The following is a 23265-nucleotide window of genomic DNA, read 5'->3' on the forward strand; positions in this document are numbered from 1 at the left end:
ATCTCTCCATATTGTCCCCTTTCCTTGCTTGCTGGTTGAATTGCAGCTTAATATCTGGAAATACATAGCATTTATATTGTACATATTGGAGATAGGGTAAAAATTTTGGTTTAGTTTTTCAAGCAACTTGGGTGCCTAACCTAAGATTCATAGAGTTTAATTTTAAGTGTATTCTAAAATTTATGTTATTTGAGTTGTTCACAGTACAGACATAAACCACCTCTGCTACAACTTGCACCCTTGCAACTTGTCTATAAATCTGACAGTGCTACTCTATCAGTCACTGGAACTGCTAGTTTAAAGGATCACATAAGCTGCTCAGTATCAGCCCTAGTTTTCAATGGTAGCATAAAACTCTTTATTCTGAGGCCTGTTATCTGCGCTCAACATGCTTTTTTATTTCACAAATAAATTAGAAGATACACAGGTAAGAGTCTTTTTTTTTTTTCCCCCCCTAAATATGCAGATACCACTATTTGCCAGTGCATGTACATGTACTTACTATAAGCTTCATTATTCTTCTGTTGGGAAATTTTCCATGAAATCAGTTTTAGTGAAATGTTTACCTCTTAAAACAAATCTTTTGTCCATATTTTATCAAAGGCTTAACTTAGACTAAAGATTATTTCTCCAGAATGCAGGATGCAATTCTGTGTAAGAGTGTGCAGGTACTCCTGCAATATCACCAGCTCTTCCACCAGTACATCTGCCCATTGTTCACATCTAACATCCCCACCCAGGTGCCACAGCCTCTGAGGACACACCTAGTGTCCAAAAGGCTTGGTAAGGAACTGTTCTATTTGTCAGGTTCACATTCATCGGTGATATAAGGTACAGGTTTAAGTCAAAGCAGTCTATCAGAGACTGAAGCCCAGGTGAACACCGACACCAGCTTGCTTCCTCTTTAGCAGGTCCCTCATTCTAAATTGGGTGGAAGCAAAGCCCACAAAGAAATACAACTCCAGAACATCAATTTTGTCCTAAGCAAGACATCCTCCTTCCATCATCCTTAATGATGAAGAACTTTACAGTGACCCTTTTCTGACTTCCTTATAGCTTTTTTTTTTTTTTTTTTTTTTTTTTTTTTGAACAGGATAAAATGACGTGTTGCCTGCCAGTCACCTTTAGAATTTGCCATGTAGATCAAATTTACCAAAGGCAACAAATATTTGCGAACTCTGGCTAGAGGGAGGAAAAAAAGTGATTTAAATTTTTGCTCCCTCTGGAGGAAAGCCCAGAGTACAAGCTCAACTGTTATTTGTTCCTCTTGGCCTGCCAAAACTTGAAAATGCATCACTTACAATCAGAGGCACCATATGTCAGCTTTTGCTCATCTAGTGACTAGGTGAGAGGAAGGCAGCCAGAGGTGTAACAGGGCAAGGAACTAAAGGTCACACAGAGGAAGCTAAGTCATCACAGTGGAGGCTGGGACATGCAAATGTAAAACACTAATTGTTAGAAACTTAATCATTCTCATTTTCTCAGAAAATCAAACATTTTATCTCCTGTTTTCTTCTGCTCTATCCTTGCATTTAATTATGTGGCTCCTGCTTCTAACTAACCTGGTATCTCGCCCTCACAATCTTTTCTTGTGTCCTCACCTTCTGGCATTTCCACTCCTTTTCCCTGTTTATTTTTACTTCTCTCTTACTTTAATTCAGAAAACTTTATTCCTCCCCATGCAGAGGACATGGGCTATAGGCTGCTGCTTTCAGTTCCATCACCTAAATCCGTCCTGTCCTCCAGCAGCCCGCAGGAGAAGTGACAGAGAAAATATTGCTGAACTTGAGTGCATCAATGGCTCTGCAGGAAATGGCCCATGTATCCAATCACGGCCTTGACAAATTGGATCTTCAAGTACCTATAGTTACACTGTTTAATTTTTAAAATTGTGAAGTAATACCTTTTTCTTTAATGTTGCTCTTGGAAACTGTTGGTCTTTTCTTTAAAACATTTTACTTCTAAAAAATTACCCCTTCTAGCCCAGAAAATGTCTCAAAAAATTTAATTACTACTTGCAAAATTATTAGTTGCTAAAAGCAGAATCTTACTGAAGTGTTTTAAAAAAACTTTACTATTAAGATAGTAAACAACTTAAAAATGCATTTACCGGTTCATGGAAACTCCTACCACTCACCGTGGAGTATTGCATCTCACTGTAATTGCATTAGACTTTAATATGCATCTTCATGCAATTATAGCGCAGATTTGAACAAAGAGATACTACAGTTCAGATACATACATACATGCCCTCTTTACCTACTATTTTAGCAACTACTTTAAATATTATCTGTAGTCACCAACATAAAAAGCTCAGTCATGGCAGCATACAACAGCAGGGGAGCCAAAGTGCAAAGTTGTTTATTAGCAAGTCAGATAATTTGCATTAGAAATTAAGTAATAGTAAATGAAAGACTTCACATTTTATATCTCCACCTGTTTCACAAAATGCTACAATGCCTTAATTATTGCTTAAACATATATTTAATTTCCAAAATTGAATTAAATTACATTCTTCAAGTTGATGAGGCACAAAGTATTAAAAATGAGCTGCCCTTGTCTTTCTACTGCACATTAATAAAGAAGTTCAGCACAACCAGACTATCATACTGAATGTAAAGAAACTAATTCAGTACAGGCATCAGGCAAGCCCCTCAAATATCTTTAGAAATAAAAGAACAATTAACACCAGAAAAGAACATTTTACACTTTTTGCATTTCACAATTTGGTTAGTGCTACTTGTTCCCTATGCCTGAAAAACTCAAGAGCAACCCATGTGCAGAGATTTTACGCCCTTAAAAACTCACCAAGCATTCAGATGTAAACATATCGCTACATCATGTGAATGCACATTATAACTATAAGCATTTTCAGGTATTTTTACCAGCATCTCCTTGACAAAGTTCAAGCCTCATATTAAAAAACAAGCAAACAACCCCCCCCCCCCCCCCCCCAATTATTGTTTACTTCTTTCCATCAAAGAAAATAAAACCAAGGATAATGCTTAAAACCTATGCCAGCACACTGTAAGATTCCTTTCAAGTTATCAAAGAGATGAACTGAACAGTACACACTTCATAGAAAACATTAGTACAGCAGAACTGGTACCATCCAACAGAAAAACAGAAGAGGCCAATTATGTCAATACAGAATCCCCTCTTCTGGGTAAGGACACTGATATCAGTCTCCCTCAGACTCTTCAGGCCTAGGGGGAACCAACGTGGAGAAAAAAAAAAAAATTAAAAAAAAAAATTAAAAGCTCTTAAACATTCCTTCAATGGGTAAAGACCCATTTGCCAGTATTTAACAGATTGCTGCCGAGAGCTGCACACAAGCAAGCAGTCCTCAGTAAGTACATCTGCTCGATTCCCCACGCCAAGGAAACAGTACCACGGCTGAGCCACAAGCAGGAAAATGTCCCTTTGCTTCCTCTCTGGTGCTGAAGACCTTTTGACTTGCAAGAACCAGAGGTCTTCAAAAGGTTTCCATTCATTTTAAATGTCTATTTTGTATATTTGTCTATAAAGTCATAATAATTGCATTTTTTCAGGAATAGGATAATATTTATATCTAAAATTTCTACATGAACCCAAATATCAAAACAGATCAAATGATTTCTGCATCAAATTGAGAGCTAAAAAAAACCCACAGTGCGTGTCACGCTTGATATTTAATGTATTAATACAGCTGCAATTACATCACAAATTTGGGATTATGACTGAGGTATTCAACGGGTAGATTCTCCAGGTTGAAAAATAAAAATATAAGAAGCACTACACAGCATGCAGAGTTCCTGGGCACTCAGCTTCAGATGCACCAAGGAGGCTCTCAGAGCTGTCTGGGATTAAAGCTTATGAAGCTCTACCTGACACTACAGATGACAACATCAACACAGAAAACGTGGGATGCACAACTGAGAGATCTCTCTCTTTTTTTCTTCTGTATTTATGAATTAGTGGGATTTTAAGGAGTTGCTTCCATCAGCTTCTAATGCTCATGAGACTAGCATGCTGCCACTGGAACCAAGTAGGGACATTAGGGTTAATGAATTAAGCTTTTAATTAAGCTTGCTTACACATACCTCCCAGACTACACAATCAAATTTTCCTTTTTTTCTTCATCCAGAAAAATAGAACAAAAACCAGAAAGCAAATCAATTCAGTCCCCTCATTAACTTTGTGGCAACCAACCTTTGAAAAGGTTATTTATTATTACATCCTCTCACGTGTGCTTTCTAAAGTGCTGTAGCCAAAGGAGCTCATGAAAAGGCACCAAGGAAATTTCTCCCATGCAGTGACGAGTACCAGTGAAAGTGGTTAGTTAAAAAAAGATGTGAATGTCAATTGGACTTTGAAGAAAGAGAAAGCACAGAAAGGTAGGGAACCTTACATTTATACCATACACTTCATAACTTTTGAAGCTGGCAATTAAAAAGTCATTCCTACTGATCTGCTGTTTCACTATTCTGCTAGTGGTGACAGGCAGATGATGCAATTAATGCAGTAGTAAAAGTTTCCACATCTGTGTTCTAAATTTTCCATATCCATGAAGGCAAATGGATAAAGTTTTCCACCAAATTAAGTTTACACTGTTTACATGCTACTGAAATTGCTCATACTATTTATGTCTGCAGAGTATTAAAACTAACAGTTACTTTATCACCAGTCACATCCTTTAAAAAGGTGCCAATAATTTACATTTGAAATTGAACAATTAATTAATCTTACACATTTTAATTTGACAACTTAGATTTGTCTTCCCTCCATTTTTCCTGACTGATTAACTCCCTATTCTATCCTGATGGAATTAGTTCCCTCACTGCAGGTTAAATAGCAGATAAATAGCAGATTAAAAATACAATTTGTAAAGGTCTAAATTGATTTTATTTATTTATTTATTTAAATTCAATGTTTATTCTATGCCTTAGTATTAATTTCTCTTATTAAACGAATTCAACTGTGATGAAACAAGACTTCATGAAAGAATTGATTTTAGGCCTACAAATAATTTTATTTGCATTAAAGGTAGTTCTGAATTTTAACTAGACCTCTGATGAATACTTGCAGCACTTCTGAAGCTTCCCCTTTGCTAGCGCACAATATTGCCCACTCAGCCTAGATAAGACAGATTGAAATAACCATTTTTCCAAACTGGACTCAGTAGTTTCCTCAGTAGTTTCCCTCAGTAGCTTCCCCCAGCTCTCAAAAGCAATGTCCCACGGTTGTCAGGGCTGCTACTGACCACAGACACAGGGAAGACACAAAACTCCAGGGATGTGTTAGAGTAGTGCTGTCTTGTCTTACCTTATCTCCCTGCACCTGTGTTGGTGTACCTGCTCTTTGCCTGTGCAAGCTTTCTGCTCCTGTCTGGGGCCATAAGGCATGTCACGAAGTAGAGCCTTGGGCCACAATGTTTCCTGGGGTATGACGCCATGCTCCAGCCACTGCAGGCATGGGGCTGCCTGTAAGCTCCATCTGGCAAGGCAGAAGGAAGCTTTGGCCATCCAATTTTTCAGCTCAGCCTCCAGAGCTGCAACATGAGATGAATGTCCAGAGACATGCATTTACTCTAATTTGTCCAATAAGAACTCCTGCTACATAAGACTCGCCCATGTCCACAATTGCAACAATGCCTATCCTTCCCTTCAGTGTTTGCCTCTCTGCATAAGATTAAAGGAAATTGATTGCAAGGAATTAGTTCTCTAAAGTTTCTAATAAAACAGTAAAGAAATCCCTGTAAAGAAATGGTAACAGAAGCAGCGCCTGACAGCTGCAAGAGACATCACTTTTGCATAACAGAATTAATGCATCCCATCAGCATTTATACCAGCTAATACATTAGACTTGATAGTTTCAAATATTCTATTTGTATGATATTTAATGGTTATTTGTACTGGCAAGGAAGTCTCATTGCTTTTCTACATGTTAGTAAGCATACTATCCATTTTCCTGAAGCATTAATGTATGGATAACTCATTTCTTATGCAAAGCTGAAATAGGATTTAATGAACCTCCATTACTCAAGCTGCACATTTTCCTAAAGATGAAAAATGCCATGTACAATGTATTTTCCTGCATGTGAATAAGCCCATTAATATAGATTTCTGAACAGTATTTCTACTCAGCAATTTTTGCCTTCCTTGGAGCTGGAAGGAGAAAGTGAGGGGAGCAGACACTTCCCCTTACTCCCCCACATCATCTCTGGAAAGGAATTGAGTCAGATTTGTTAATACTTTGGTTTCAAAGCTCTTCTTAGATTTGCCTTCTAACAAATGTTTATTAAATCTTAGCTGCAAGCAGTTATATCATTTTTACTGTATTCTTCCCTTACTTTGACAGGAAGCCATAACAGAAAAAGTAATCAAAGCAACACACAAATTTGGAAATATTGACTATTGTTGTTTGTTTGACATCACGTTTGCCTCTTTTTAACAATTTCCTTCCCTGAAGAAGCCCATCCTAGAAAATAAATGTACTCTACATACTAACAAGACATACTAAGCTCCTGCCATACTTAAATACAATTTTTTTCTTTACCAGCAATATGTAAGAGCCAGTAAAATTACCATTTAGATGCACAAAAGCTGATCTGCAGCCTCAGTCAAGTATCTGAAACTCAACTTCATATGCTACTGCAGTTTTAAGAAAGCAAGTCCTCATACTCTATTTTATTTAGAATAAAAAGTATCAGAACAGTGTTTTGCTATATGGCGTGTTGTAAAGGATGAAGAAAGTTTACCTTTCATCATGGTATATGTTCTCTGTAAACACGTCATTAGAGCAAGTTATTGTAAATGCCTCAGAGAAAACTTATTTCTGTTCCAGCAACTTACTAGGTTTGGAAACTCAGTCACAAAAAACAGTTTTTAGTTTTGCTTATATTATTTTTACAATTCTTGTAGAGAAAAATGTTATGCTAGTCTACTTTTCAACTGTATTTCTTGGAATTTCCCATTAATTCTACCTTCTCTCCTACCTTTCCCTTTCAATTCCTAGTTGCACTGCTGGACCGTCATTATTACCCTTCTAAATGGCTCCACTGGGATTCAGGTCTCTGTAAAAATTAGTTTTCTCCAAAATCTTACTTTACTCAGAAGCTGACAGGAGGAATCTGTTGCTTTCCCTCATACTTCTCAGACAATTAAGAGATACTGTTGACAGAATCAGGAACAATTGTAGATATATTTCATACTTAATTTCTCAATAATTAGGGAGTATGAAAACTTTCATTTTATTTGATAAACTTTCCTGCTCATCTGTAGTCTGAATCACACAATGTAAATTTTTGAGAGCTTTGCTGTTGCATTGCACAAACAAAATCAATCAAAGGAACAAACAAAGAAAGAAAGCACAACAATAAAAACAACAAAAAAAATGGTTTCAATGGAGCTGACATTTTCAAATGAAAACATCTTTTGTTAGAAAGCAGGACTATTTGGTATCTCTGAGGTAACATAACATGGCTATAGCTTCTAGCATTACTGAAACAACTCTATCCATTAATGTTGAAATATAGAGACAAGGCTACAGTGCTTATGATCACGAAATCTTACAAAAAGCCAACTCCACTCCCTGGAAATATAACTAGTAACCAGTTAACTTGCTTTGCAGAACAGTTATGTGTTTCATAGTAGAGACTAAGAGCTTCTTTTGGCGACTTTATCATTATTAGACTACATAGTCAATCATATCATTGTCCAGCTGTGAAAAGCTCTGGTGACTTGGCTGACCATTGCAGGGTAATATCCATGATGTTGAAATGGGATTTCTCTTATCCCAGGTCACAGTAACCAGAACTGATGCCCTACAGCACACTGTATACTGAACAGGAACGTCAGACCCTCCAAAATGGGACGATTGTAGCCAACCCACCATCTGCTGCCCCCTCCCACTGCGTCACCAAAGCTTCCCTCTGCATCCAACATTGCAATGCTCATTCAAATTACAATTCAGTGGGACTGCAGATTTATGTATTTTTCAAATATTTACAGGCAGTAAGCAGCAGACAACAAGCAGACACTCTGCCTTTCAGAGTTTTGCACACCAACCAGCAGGAACAAGGAAGGATGTATTGGCTATCCAAACTACTTCAGCTGACTTGAACTCCACCCTCCTGCCCCAAATTGCATACAAACTATGCATAACCCTCGGAACAAAGATTAAGATCACATAATAAAAACAATTGTTACAACTTTTTTTTTTTTCCTTGAAATAGATAGCACCACATGAAATTCTGCCATCATTGCTTTACACATTGCAGAGCTCTTCACCTACAAAAAAGGTGTTTTTCTTGAAAAGCTGTAATTAGACAGTCAGGAGAAAAGTGTAAGAGATTCCAGTATGCCACCAGTTTTCTCAAGAGGACACCAACAGCTAACTGACATTCTGCATGTTAAAAATCATCCTTCCTATCAGAAGCTAGCTGTACATCCAGTGTAATGGGAGAAGAACCTGCTTAAAAATCATGAATACTCAGGATCTAAGGTATCGTTCAGAACAACAAATTGCAAAAATTTATTTTGTTTTTCCTGTCAGCAAGTATGATTCTGCAAACAGATACAGAAGGCCAGATCTTGTGAAATACCCAGCTTAAGTGGTCCTTGACTGTGTAAGCAGCTGGAACATACAGCATCTGTGAAATGCTGATCTCTCTCACTACTCATGAAAACGCAACAGTGATACTCATTATTTCTTTGCTGTTTACTATCTTTGCATACCCATCCCATATGAAAGGGTAAACTGATAAAAAAAAAACACTTTAGATGTAGAATGATATCTTAGAAGCTCAGTTTAGTCATCTGTTTCCCTCTTTCCCTCAAAACTCTAAAACAAAAGTAACAATTAAACAAGATCGAGAAAGGTTTTGTAAATAGATTGCAACCAAAAAGAAAAAATCTTACCTTGAAGCATCAAAGCTGTCATAGGATCCGACTGTGTAGTGTCTAAACAGTTTCTTTGTTCTATCTGATCGTGTTTCTGCACAAAGAAAAGGGAACATTTAACAGTACTCCTGTGCTTTTTAATCAAGCACTGCTTTCATTTGCCATTTTAAGATTGATCTTCTGCTATACATCAATTAAGAAAACCTATAGTATTTATAGCGAATTAACATGGTCTCAAGGAATTTTGAAAATATTTTTACTTTGGAGCTGAGGTATTCTTTTAACACATCACATGCATCAATTAAGCAGGGAGAATCTGTAGATCATGTATCATTTCATTTCTAAGTTTGAACATCCCAACTCCATTCTCAGAGGCAACAACTTCCTTGGACTAAGAGGCAAAATACAAGAAGAAAGAAACAAGAAAAATAAGCAACACATTTTGGACAGGTTGGAAACATAGCCAAAAAAATCCAAACCAGTATTGTTGTTGTTGTTTAAATGTACACACGCAACACAGAAAACAAAAGCTTTTTCAGCCATTTTATGTGGCATATAGAGAAGGGGGTAGGGGAAAAACTAGGCACCCACAATCATTGCCATCAATCAAATCTCACAAGAAATAGTGCTGTAAAACATGTACTACAATTATGTAGCAAAAGGAAGCAATTCAACAAACTGTGGAACAGGGGGCGAAGCAAAAAAGAAAGAAACTCTTTATTTCAGAAACATGATGATCAAAAGAAAAAGATACAACAACAAATTCACCAAAAATTAATTTAAAACCTCAAGAATATTAGAATTTGTTATTTATGCCTTTTATAAGAGGAAAAAAATCAAAACACCCCAAAAAATCCCACATCATCCCACTGAAGCAGCTCCCATATCCTGTGGCTATCAATCTATTATGACCACAAAATTTATGTTCACAAGTATTTCTACCATCAGATTCACCAACACTAATACTGGTTTAATATGGCTATAACAGTTCAGTTTAGAACAGTATCTACAGGATGACTGACAACAGAGCTGAACATCTCTCTTCCTTGGAAATAAGCTTTCTTATTGATTTGAATGGGTATCTAGAAGAGCACCAATAAATCAAGCTTACAGGAAAGATACAGATGCTACTCTAGTATTCATTTGCTTCAGTTTTCACAGCAAAGAGCATAATCTTAAAGGCTTACACTGAAAGGCTACCACAAAGTACATATTTAAATTATACCTTTGGGGAAGGACAAATATATTGTACAGGAGGTAGGTAATTCATTGTCATGTTCTTCTTCAGATGACAGAAAAACATACAAATTTACTTCCAACAGAGGCATTCATACAGAATAAAACTTATGCAAAAAAAAAAAAAAAAAAAAAAAGAGAGAGAGAGAGAGAGCAAGGAACATTGTTCAGTAGCTTTATGTATTACAAAACTTATTATTCAAAAAGTATCAATTTTCTGAGTCTTACTCAACCTTTACCACAACAATATTTCAGGGTATTCATTTTCCTCAGAACAGTATCTCTAGTATGAACCCTTTGTCTCTGGCTTTATCTTTCAAGGGAAGATAGTTATACAGAAACTGTGGGTTTTGAGGCAGGAAAAAGTTTGGTCTAAATACAGGCTGGACCTCAAATGCCATTAAAATTTTAGCCTAACAGACTTCAAAGAGCAAATTGAAAAGTTTCTGATTTAGCTTGTTACCATGAAATTCTCATCTGCATGGCCCAGGATTTTTTCATTTAAGGCCATCCTTGCTCTATCAAAACAGATTTTATTAGTTCTCCAAACTAGACAAAGCCCTCAAGGTAAGCCATCTCTATGTCACAACTTTTAAGGACGTTAAACGCTGCTACTCTGAGATGTAATGTCAGATGACCAAGTGCTAGTCTGCAGAGAGAAAAAATAATACATCAGTGCAGGATGACAGGCTTTAAACACCATCAAGGAGCACAGTGCAGAAGTAAGTACTGGGAAGCAGACTTTGTGAAAAAAAGAGTTGACAAAAAGTCTCTCTCCTTGCTTTAACCTTTACAGCTGACTCAAACTGGATTGTGGGACTTCAGCATATTCCAAGCTGGAGACATAAATACAAGTACACACCCAAATAGAGGAATTATGGCTGGAAATAAAGATGCAGGTTGCAGCTGGCTGACAGAGTAAGCAAGTTACTTCATAGTGGTGTACTTCCAAGATACAAGAGATGCCTCTAACAAGTACTAAGAAAAAATAGAAATATATACCTATACACAGATTTTGGAAAGACCAGCCAGCACCCTTCCTACAGGATGGCCAAAAAAGGAGAAAGTTCCTTATACAATATGAATCCTACTAGATAGTTTTGTTTACGTTTATTCTCTCCCTTTGTCATTCACCTACCAGCTGTATTTTCTGCCAGAGACACCTAAAATTTACCCCAGGCTCTAGGTCCTACTGCCCTGACCCACTGCCTTTCTGGAAAAGCCAAGAAGAGCACAGCCTGCAGCAGGACTAACCTAGCACCTACCTAGGTACAAACAAAGCTCAGCCAGGCAGCACAGTAGCTGCAGGGCTGGAGGACACCACATTGCCTTTCACAGAGTAAGAGCTGTAAGTGTAGTGAGCAGCGATGGTACCCAAGGCTACATGACACCTGCTCAAAGAGATTTGGCTTTGAAGTAGCTCACTGTATGGCTGTACCTCTCAATGTGCTGTAAGGGTCCAGTGAATTTTATAGGTCACACCTTCATCACTAAGTTGAGAGGGTTAGCTTCAAAATTCAATGACGTGCTGTGACACGAAGGAAAAAGACCTGCATGAATTGCAGTCTATTTAATATCCTGAGACATGACCAGAAGCCACATAGAAAAACTTAAAACTGGATTCCACTTACAGTTTACCACTGGCCTATTTTCAGCAGTCGGTTAAAAATAATTAAAAGAACAAGGTATGATGACGAATATTTTGGAGCTCTTAATGCCACTGCTTGAGCCTTAAGGAGCCAGATGTTTCTTCTGCAGAAACTGTTTTCTATAGCATGATATTTCAGTGCTATTAACGAATACAAAGTGGGTGGGAGGAAAGACACAGTAAAGCAGATAGCTTTGTTCAGCTACTTAGTATTGCAAAGCCAGCACTCTAGCTGCAGCCTGTATCTGCTCCCTGCCTCTCCCATCCCTCTACCTTCCCCCACTTCTTTGTGTGCCATCATATTCACAGGGATTACTTGGGAAACCATTAGCCATACAAATCCCTGAACTCAAGGCTAAGTGGCATGTTTCCCAGGTTGCTGTGTAAGCCCTAGAGTTCTTTAATTACCTTCTTTTCCTAAAGCCTGACTCAGATTCCAGTCTGTCCTATTATGCAGCATAAGTACACACACCCATAAGGGGAAAGGATTAGGAATTTGTCATCATAATGAACAGGATATTGGGGAAAGAAAAAAAATAAAAAAGGCCACTTTAAGGCTTCTTTTTTTTTTTTTTTAAATTGACTAAAGAATACAAAGAACCTATAAACAATTGTTTAACAAATGTTTCTATGAATTCACAACAGAATTACAAAATAAACAGGTATAATAGCACCAAGAGGTTAGTTTTGGCTTTCAGTGGACTTTTGTGCATTCTTATGTCCTCTCTGTTTTCTAAGGTCATTACTTTCAACCAGAACTCTTTGGAACAAGTTACGACCACCTAAGACTCATATCTCTGTCTATCACCATTGCTTTACCTGTGGAATGTTTGCAGATTTCTTTTTCAACTTGCTGCAGACTAGAAAGACTATCAGGAAGACACAGACAAAAAGGTCTAGAAAAACATTATTTAGCAATGTGTATATTCCTTCATTGTTACTGAGATGAGTATCTGTCACCACAGCCAAAAAGTCACTGCATGAAGTTGGACCAGTTCAAAAGTTATTCCAGGAGGATGACCAAAGCACCAGCATTTGCAAAAATGCTCTACTTTTCTTTACAGCATCAGGGGAAAAAAAAAAAAAAAAAAAAAAAAAAAAGATCATAGGAGAATCATTCAAGATTTCTAGAGAAGCCCCAATTGTAACTCCAACACATTTGTTTCTATTATCTCTAGTTAGCTAGCAGATTCTCTCTACAGGCCTTCATCATTTCTAGGATACAGCAACAGGACATGCCTGGGTACGAAGCACCAGGACAAGGTCACAGCTAACAACTCTGTCCTCGAAGTACCACACTGTTATTCACAGAGTAAATGGCATTTTATGCAAAAGGCAAGGCTTTCTCTACAGCTACAGAAAATATCTTCTGTAGGAACACATCATTACCACAAATCTCCTGACTTTCTGCTACAAAACAAAACAAAACAAAACACTGCCTAAGAGACTTTCTTCACATCAATTAATACACCATCACCTAGGAGCAACCTGAGTCCTAGCATGACAGCCATAGAGAGTCTACAAGGAACAAAATAATGTGGCCATTTTTTTCCTGGTCCATTTACCACTGAAGCCAATGGAGTTGCAGCAGAAATAAGCCCTTTGCACTGTGCAACAGGGGTAATAGAAATAATAAAACCTTAGCTTTTTCTTTATAAGAAACATTTAATGTTGCAGACTTCTCAGTATGCAACGGACTCAAATCGTGACATTCTGAATATGATTTTTAGGGTCAAAGAAAGGTGATCACTGAGAAGATGCAGAAATAAAACATATTCTTTTTTTCTTCCACCTCAGAAGGAATGATAGTTTTCTTCAACTGAGAAATATGCATACGACTTCCCTGCGGCTTCCTGGTGTTAGCCTCATAACTGACCACAGGACTCCAGCAGTGCCTACAGATAGCATTATCAAAAGCTGAATATTGCTGACACTAAAAGGAAGAAATAAAATTTGGACTCTAACCCACACAGATAGATACCTCAATTTTCGCTCTGTGTCTTTCATGATTAGCACGTAACTCTTGTAAGCACACTACAACAGACACCGGTACTGTTCTTCGTAGCAGCTTGCTTACATACTTGATATTGGTTAGAAGCATGAAGAGCTAGGGAAAGAAATCCCAAAGCAGCTGCTTTCATTTCTTCTCTCCCCTGCGGCTCCTTGCAGGGCGGCTGTGTGTTTCCTAGGAAACTGTGTGGGGCTGCGGTGCCGGCGGGCACGCTACCGGGCCGCTTGCCAGCCCTGCGGGAAGGAAGGGCTTCGAGCCATCGGCACGTGCACAGGCTGACCCAAGGACTGGAAACACAACCACCTCAGCTGGTGGGGCATTGGCGTGGCATTGGTGCCAAGTTAGAATCCTTCGTTTTGGTGCTCAGCTGGCCACAGCAAGTCAAATGACTTAGCACCATCCGAAAACATGCAGCTTTTCTTTCTCCTTCCCCAAGAGCACCTTCAAGGGACACAGAGAGAGCTGGAGATGCTCTTCGCTAAGAGAGGGCCAGGTACAGCACTTGGCATGCAGCTGACAGAAAGCAGCACCCAGCAGTAGCAAGAGGCTAAGGCTTTCACTTTTTTAACCCCTCTTACATTTCCTGGGCAAAAATGCTTTCAGGGCTATTTATGTTGAGGGTTAGACCAAAGTTATTCAAAGCTGAGGAAAGAGGTCTGAAATTCTTTGTTACTGCCACATACACAGACTGTAAGTAACGTTAATAGATGTCCACTTGCTCTAGCCATTTTCTATACACTTATTTTGGAATAAGATAGTACCATATAGCCTTTCCTAAAATTGACCTAATTATATCACAAAAAATGTTGACCCTACAAAAAAAAAAAAAAAAAAAAAGTCGAGAAAAAATTATATGGGATTGAAAATGTCACAGTGGATATCATTTATGTTTCTATTCCAATAACTTGCACATTCAAAACATTTGCCATACTAAATGATGCTGAATTAATTCTACTGTAGAGGAAGCAACGTGTGAAATAGGCAGCAGGTCTGTTGGATACTACATCTCAAAAACAGCTAACATAGTGGACATTCTTGTCCCAAAAGCTCGGCTCAAGCTGTGTTTCCCATTTATTGAATTAACTAAGCACGTCTTGCTTCAAAAGTCTGTGCTGCTGTGGGATAAACACTACTGTATTATGTGCTGGTCAGAAAAATGCCATTTTATGTGACCAGATTAATGAAAGACAGATCCCATAATTAAAGTAACCCCTTGCTTCACAAAAAGGCCAATGACTGCAAATTGTACCCGCTTTGTTACTATCAGGTACAGCACAAGTAAAGCTTTGTAAATCTTAGATTTAGGTCATAACATAATATATAGATTGTGTGAAACTATGTATTAAGGAAATAAATGTTACATTTCAAAAGCCAAAAGAATTTTGCATAGAAGAGTCACCCTATTCCTTCCACGGAAAATGTATTGTAAGCACAACTTTCATACTTTTACTCATTTAACACATTGTTAGTTCAGTATGCATTTTGTTTTTAAGTAACAAGAGATTTTCATGATAACAGACACATTAATGAGAAGAGAAGAGAAGAGAAGAGAAGAGAAGAGAAGAGAAGAGAAGAGAAGAGAAGAGAAGAGAAGAGAAGAGAAGAGAAGAGAAGAGAAGAGAAGAGAAGAGAAGAGAAGAGAAGAGAAGAGAAGAGAAGAGAAGAGAAGAGAAGAGAAGAGAAGAGAAGAGAAGAAGAGGTCATTCATATCACATATGGTAAAGTTTCAATAATCTTTTCAGCAAAACCATTTCCTTATTCCCTTTCCAGGATAGAAAACTGAGATTCATCAAAACAGAGATGTTCCACAAAATTTTGTACAGTAAGATTTTGAAAAGCAGAAGGGTTTTTCAGACCTATAATACAATAGTTTAACATATTTTATATTTCTTTCTTTGAACAGTCATTTGAGGTGTAAAAAAAATTTCAGGGATTCTCCTCCAAATCAAGCAGAGCAGGATGTCTTGTATTCTGAACATCTATGTAAAAATGTAAAATTGTGAACCAGAAAGATAAATTTGTCACTAAATTTGAATTTCTCTCTAAATATTTGAACATAGGGTCCTTCTTTTTTAAGACCAGAAGTTGGTGCATTGAAGGCATCAGAGAACAATCCCCTCAATGTGCTGTATTTAAAAGCTGAACCAGGACTTCCCTCCCTCCTGAATATCAGTAGGTGCAATTTTGAAGCTAGAATGAATAACAAATTCATATGATTTACATTCAGTGAATGCAAACAAAGCCTACTTCTGTTGAAGGGGTATTAAAATTCTTGAAATGCAAATCTTCAGGTATGTACCACCCAAGAATTCAGAAGAAACTACAATTGTCTTTTTCATGCCTTTGGAAATTTGAAATAATATTGTTGCTTCATTAAATGGTGTAAACTATCATTATCAAGAAAAAAAAATCTGATGAAAGCATTATAAATGGTAAACTAAAGAAAAACTTTAATTCATAATTCACTTTTTTTAAGCTTGTTGATTTTTTAAAATCTCAGTATTCAGTTCACGTGGTGTTCTCAGCCAATTTTTCTTTCAGCTGAAGCTGAGAAATAGCAAATCTTATGTGGTATTTGAAGTTTTCAGATTTGAGAATAGGCATAAAAATGTCTCAAGGATGACTCCTTGACTGGAATAGCAAATCCTTGGATGCCCCTGCTTTTTTTTTTTTTTTTTTTTTTTCTTCACCCCGCCAACTTCTTTAAAAAAGAAAGGAAGACTGATGTTGATTCCCTCATGCATCCTCAGAGAAAGATTAGCTGGAACGTAGTGAATTAGCTTACTCACAAAGGATGCTGAAATGGCTGATCAATGTACCGAATCAGCACGTTTGCTTGCAAGAGAAGCCTTAATAACTGAAATATGCAAGTTAGATCCCTTGGAGAGGGGGGTTATGTTTAAGAACTGTGGTTTCCCATGTCATTAGTTTTCCCTATAATTTATCAAAAAGCTCACTTACACTGAAAAAATAGCAAACAGTTGCTGAAACATTTGCTTCTTACTCTCTTAAACTTAATAAGGCTTACAGAGCTGAATATGGGGAATCAGTATTCTTGTAACAAGATCACCAGCTATGGACACAATTCTGTTGCTAAAGTTTAAATCTGACTGAGAACATAACTTCATCTGTTTGTATTTTCATCTTATGAAGAAGCAAAGTTATATGTGCATTAACATTGAGGCAAATCTCTGAGGTAGATTTTATTTCAGAACTAGGTCTTCCCTTTGTTATGCAAACTGTTGATAACCCGTTGGGAAGCAGGCACAGCAGACAGGGGTTTATTCTTGCATGGCTCTTCCTTTATTTGCAGAATATTTCCAAAATACTGTAGTGATCACTTGATCTTTCCCTAAGAAGCTATCCTGGGGCTTTCTGCAGGTCTTCATTCCCTGTGCCCCTCATTTATGACCCATCTGCAGCAGAATAGTTAATCAGCCTACTGCTTGCAGATGCTGCAAGGCAGCTTTGTGTCCATGGTCCCAGTTGAAACGGAGGATTAAATTACTCAGTGTCTGGAACAGACACAGACACGGGTCTGGGTGATGTCATCAAAGGAGAGGAATTGGGAGAGGACATTTTTTTCTCTCTTTCCCCAAGATTTATTAGACTTTACAGACTTTGTTGCTTGTGAAGAGATGGATGTTGACCTGTGCTAGTAAGAGACCATGGAGACTCTAGTAACCGAGCATGGAGTTGATTCATTCGAACATATTTACATTTTTGCTAAAACAGCCCACTTTTATGAAATTTGGTCCAAAATGAAGCAACTTAAATGCATTTTGGTTAATCCTTTATTGTGGATAGTTCTTGTTGTTGATTTCAAATTGCCCTGATCATGTAATAAGGCAACTCATTTTTCCAATTTAGATGGAACACAGAAATCTTGGTCTGTTGCCAGCTGGCAATATCATCTGTTGCAAACATTTTACTTATCCTGAAGGTCAGAATGGCTTGTTCAACTACAAAGCTGAGGTGGTGTGATGATCCAATTCTTTGGAACTGATTTGTTGCACCAAAGTTTGTAATCATAACACCTTATTCCATATTTTTCTGAAAATATTCTTGCGAATCATTTTAGTGCTCTGACTAATAGCAGCAGCTTAATCCAGAATGATGGCCTGTAACAAAGAGCAGGAGTCGCATGACACTTAGTAGTTTGCTCAACAGTGCAATTTTACTCTTCACACTCAGTGAATGCTAATTTTGTGATCCCTGTCTTCCAATGCTTCTGTACATGCCTTATTTAATGCAAAGACTAACTTCACAAACACTAACCTCAGTATTTCAGTAAATGTCCCTCATTTTAAATCAAGAATACCTGTCTGTGAGCAGCAGAGGCCATTTGAAGTCCCAAACCAGCACACTGCAAACAGAGACAACAGGCTTATGGGTGTGAAGTGAACAAAGTGAGGACTTTGTAGTGCTCAGTGCTGGTATGTTAACACAATGTTCAGTTTACCTATATTTCTACTTATAGCCCTAAAAAGAAAAAAAAAAAAAAAAAGGAAAAAGGAAAACAAAAATCAATCTTTAATACATACAGGGAAGAAGCCTTCTTTTTATCCACACCCAAGCTGAAAACCCAAAGAAAAAAAATCCTTGAAAAAGATAAATTAAAAAGAAAACAAAACCCAAGTAATATTTTAGAATTTGACATCTATCTCATTTATTAATTAAATGCTATGTTTCTCATAGCTATCACCACCCTCTAAACTTGTAGTAGACTTTGTTTACTTCTTCTAAAGAGATAAACTTCTGCAGCTTTAGGCCAAGCCAAAGCCAACTGAAGCTGGATCAGTATGGTCATGGTCACCTGTTAGGAAGTGTAAAAATACATTTTTATCAATCATTTTCACACAGTTACAGATATACCAAAAGAACCTGAATTTTAACCTCGTAGAAATATTATTTTTTAATATTATTACAGTGTAGCAGATAGCCTTCAGTGACTTTGCTTTAGATTTAGAGAGACTCCACCAGAAGTTTGTGAAGAAACTGCATTGGTTTGTGTGGCAGAAGCTGTGGTCTAGTCTACAGCACGCAGGCTGTACAATCACACAAGATAACCAACTGCTTTGAAGAAGGTCATTCTGCACCCTAAGGTGGAAAGAACAGATGGAGAACTATTTTGGGCTGCATTAGCAAAAACAGTCCCTGAAAAGCCATTCTTCTATTCAATTTTAAATATCATTAATTTTCATGTACAGCAAGTTTCAGCAAGAGTTACTATGGACTTTTATCAACAATGGTGACACAAACATTTCCCTTTAATTTCCTCCCTTGCAGAAGCCTCATTCAAATCCAAAGCCTTGCCAGCTTTATTCAAGAACAACGACCTGTCAAATCCTCACACATCAATAACAGGTAACATTTTGAATACATGAGAAGCAGTCATCTGCTGCACACAAGAGACATGTGAGAAGTTCAAGGAACATCCCAACCATTTTCACCATAACTCTCCTTAACACATGCAGTAGTTTCAAACCTGTCTTTCTGACAGCTTTGCAGCCAACTAGCAATTCCAGCTGCATGTAGGCCTCCTCTCCCTGCCATCAAGCAGGTCTCAGACTGCCCTGATCCAGGATGCAAGGAGGGGGTTTTTCATACTTTCTGCTAGATCAGCTCCATGGAGGACTCATTTGCCCAGTTAGAAGCATACTGGTTTCTCTTTCTTTTAGCAAGAGGCAAAGGAATAGGAATACTTTGTTTTCTTTCATTCCCCTCTCCTTCAACCTTTTTGGAATATTTCAGACATTCGTAAAAATGTCTCAAAAGACAACTTTCTCACCCTGTCCTGCCTATACAGATGGCACCTCTTCTTAGCTCTTTTCCCAAATCTTGCTCAAGCTGCTCAACCTAACATCATAAAAGTATGGTGTGACAGGTACTTAAAAGGTTATAAAATGCAGATGACTTTAAGAACAAGATAACACTAAAGAAAAATTGAGTAAAAGCCAAAATTTCAAGTCTTCACTCAGTATCTTTTTTTTTTTCCCCTCTGCTTTGATTTTGCACATGTGCTTTCCGCTTGAATTCCACTGTGGATAAAGGATACCATTACCAAAAACCAATAGACATGCAGAGGAATACTCAGCAACTTTTACTGTAAGAGCCTCAGAATAACTTATAATTTAATATTATGATTTCAGTCAGTGCGAACAAATGGCTCAGATTAGCAGAGCAGAATGTTGCTAAGCAATGTTGTACAGGAGTTTACACAGGCCCAGGGAGGGGAGGATCAGGGTGGAACAAGCTGATGCTGAGATGCGCATGGTTCCCTGCTCAGCAGGAAGAACTCCTTCTTCACCACACCCCTGAATGCATCCAAAAGTCAAAGGTATCACAACAGCAAAATTATGGAGGAACCCCACATTGCTTTTAAGGAAGATAGAGAAAGAGCATTATGTACTGAACTGTGATAATTTATCAGAAAATACAGATACAGTTGTATACAGATATAATTATAAAAATAATAATGTAATATGCAATATATAGAAAATAAAAGTATGAAAGTAATATACAGATACACCTATAAATGCTTCATATTGATGGCTGTTCAATCTAAGTTAAATATCACAGGTATTGGAGTCAGGCCACAGCTACCACATCTAATACTGTAATTTGACCATTGGTTTGGAGAAGCTACCTGGGTATTCAAAATAATTACAATAACTGGAGTTTAAAAGCAGCAAAATCTGAAAATATTTCTGTTTGAAAACCTATAAACGGTCCTTTCAACACTCTGAAGACAGATAATAGTAACTGCTTTAAAAGAACACATTCAGAAGTCTATGATCTGTTGCAACCTTAACCACTCCTAAAAATTAGGATAAATTGCTGAGAATTAAGAGAATAAAGTTTTCCTAAGAAGGAATCAAAAATAAGACTACTAAAGAGATATCGTATGTTAGGCAGTGCATATTAAGTACATACCAGATATTAAGAAAAGCAATATATGACTGTACAAAGTTTTTTAAAAGTACCCATATTTTCTAAGCATTTTACTGACTGAGGTCACTAATCTCGCTATACAAAATCTTACCGTTACCCCCACCACCACTTCAAAAAAACATCGTTCTTCATTACAGCTATATACAATACCTCCAAAATGAACTCTCTTCATAGATCTTGACTTTTCAGCCATTGTTTCTAACCAGCTGACTTGAGTTTTGTATGCTTCTGCATCCTCATGAAGAAAAACATCCCAGACACTTAATCTCAAAATTTGCTATCTTAAATATGTTAAAAAGTTGAAGCTTTTCAAGAAATGTAGGATTTGACAAGTGTTCTAAATTTTTGTACAAAATGCTGCTGAAAACAATTCTTATTTTTAAAGAACAGCAACAGAAATCCCAAATCAAGATGACCGCAAACAGGAAGTCTTATTTCACACAAGTTACAGGCTGAGACTCCAAGCCCACATCCTTTCAGTTCCACACTGTACCAAGAGATTTTTTTCCCTGATGCAGGTTTCCATGGAAATGCATCAGTCACTAATCTAAATAAGTGCGGGTGAAGGACGCCTGAAAACCTAGAGCAATTACGCATGCCATTAGAGGAAAAGAATATGATTCAACCCAGCTATTAGAAATGTGGCACAGCTATCACTTCTATATATTGTTGTAGTGTTCTAAAAACAAAACTGCTTCTCTATTTTTTTAAACCCACTCTTTTACTGCCTATAAGAGGGGAAAAAATAAAAAAAGCATTAAAAATACCTTTCATGTAACAAGCACACAATGAAGTCAGACCATATCAATTGCAAAACACAAATGTAATTAATAACACATTTATTTTGCAGTGAAAATTCAGTGTACATGAAAACTTGTTGTTCCATTATGGATCAAAGACACTTCACTTTAGTTATTTTGATGAGCAATAGGGAAGTGAATCCTTTGATCTGTATTAAAGATCTAATGATCCTTGGGAAAAAAAAAAAAAAAAATGTAAATATAAAGTCTTGTTAATGTGTTACTAAACATGTATTTGTAACCAGGACATACGTCAGGCATAGGTAGGATAGGTAGGTCTGTACTTACAAAGATAATTGCAATTCAGCACCCAAATTAACTTTGAATAGTATACAGCAGTAATGGCATACATTCTTCTGTCTGTGTGTGAGTACTTTAGGCTGTATTACACTGCACATACTGATCCTCTGAGACTCTATTATGTTTCACCTCTGTCCCACAGTGTGCACATCTCACCTGGTCCACGTTGCAGGCACACGAGCAGTTTGGCATCCATGTCAGCTAGCTTTCTTGTCCTCTTGCTGCTTTGCACTCTATGCATTCCTACCTCTTATCACATAGGAAAACATCTAATGATCTGCAGCAGAGACTGTGCTATTGAGTATGAACAAATGCTTTGCCATAAAGGCAAAGAGTCTTTCCAGACTACTTGAACTGTATGACAAAAGGATTATTTTGCCCCTTCCCTCACTCTTGAAGAATGAACTATTGTAGTGCTACTCGTAAGTGGAAACACTGGGCAACCTTGAAAAGATCCAGTTTTGGGATTGTAAGGACAGTTTTGCAAGTTCTTATAATCTATGCTAGGTTTTACAGAAAATGTCTCCCAAACGATTGTAATTATATATGAGTGAGGCAAGTGAATAAAGAGTGCTGTTTGAAATTTTGAAGCACAGATTTGAGATGCAGCATCTATGCTACATGTATGTATACCAGTAACGTGCTACCACTAACACATTTGACAAGTCTACTTGAAATCATTGTGATCTCAGCCAACAAACACTGCAGTTAGACCACAGGCAGTAGGACCTGAGAAGGAAGAAGCACTTTTCTGGAGGAAAAGACCTCTTAAATTTTTAACTGCACTCAAGTCTCTGATGTGTGCAAGTCCTATTTCCAATCCACAACTAAGCATTCCCCATCTACCCTCAAGTACTGAATACATACAGTGAAGCAAGCACTCAGGAGGCATAGAACCAGTTTTTCTTACAAGCTCAGGGTTCTCCTTTCCATCGTGCCACCATTGGAAATAACATCTAATTAGTTAAATTTGAACCCATACAATGGGAAACCCAGAATGGGGGAAATGAAAGACAGCTTAGACTAACGCTGGCAGAGAAAGCGGTGTGAAACAAGACAGGAAGAGCATCAACAGAAACTACTTGGGAGAAGAATGGGCCTATGGGAAGGAGCGAACAACAATGAAGCAAACAAGACATGTAAGAGTCTGTCAGGTAGACTGGATCCTGCTCAGGGCCAGGACCTAACCTGGCACTGCTTGTTCCAAACCTTACTCATAAAGAGCGTAACAGCACACTACTCCTAATCTGCCATTAATCAAACCACAGAAAAAATATACCTTAGGTTTTAAATTCAGCCATTCAGATACTGTCTCTGGCTACCCTACAGACTCTCCTTTAAGCATTTCAATTTTTAATTACAACTCCTTTTTTTTTCTTCTCTCTACATAGCTTCACTCTCTCATTCCGGCAGTTATGGGAAGATTTACAACTG

The 23265-nt window shown here is 37.5% G+C and overlaps 1 protein-coding gene across 3 annotated transcripts in view; it reads right to left on the minus strand.

Moving 5' to 3' along the window:
- The window catches only part of SHANK2 (SH3 and multiple ankyrin repeat domains 2), a 348938-nt gene that overhangs the window by 148979 nt on the left and 176694 nt on the right, over positions 1-23265 (minus strand). For 2 of the 3 annotated variants that reach the window (XM_082761588.1, XM_082761589.1), the window contains one exon: positions 8901-8976. In XM_082761588.1, the coding sequence (XP_082617714.1) occupies positions 8901-8976 (76 nt within the window). Of the gene's footprint in view, positions 1-8900; positions 8977-23265 lie in introns of those variants that run through there. The other variant, XM_082761590.1, reaches the window with a different exon arrangement.

The sequence above is a fragment of the Aythya marila genome, assembly GCF_965140915.1.
Source record: "Aythya marila genome assembly, chromosome: 5".
Taxonomy (NCBI): Eukaryota; Metazoa; Chordata; class Aves; order Anseriformes; family Anatidae; genus Aythya; species Aythya marila.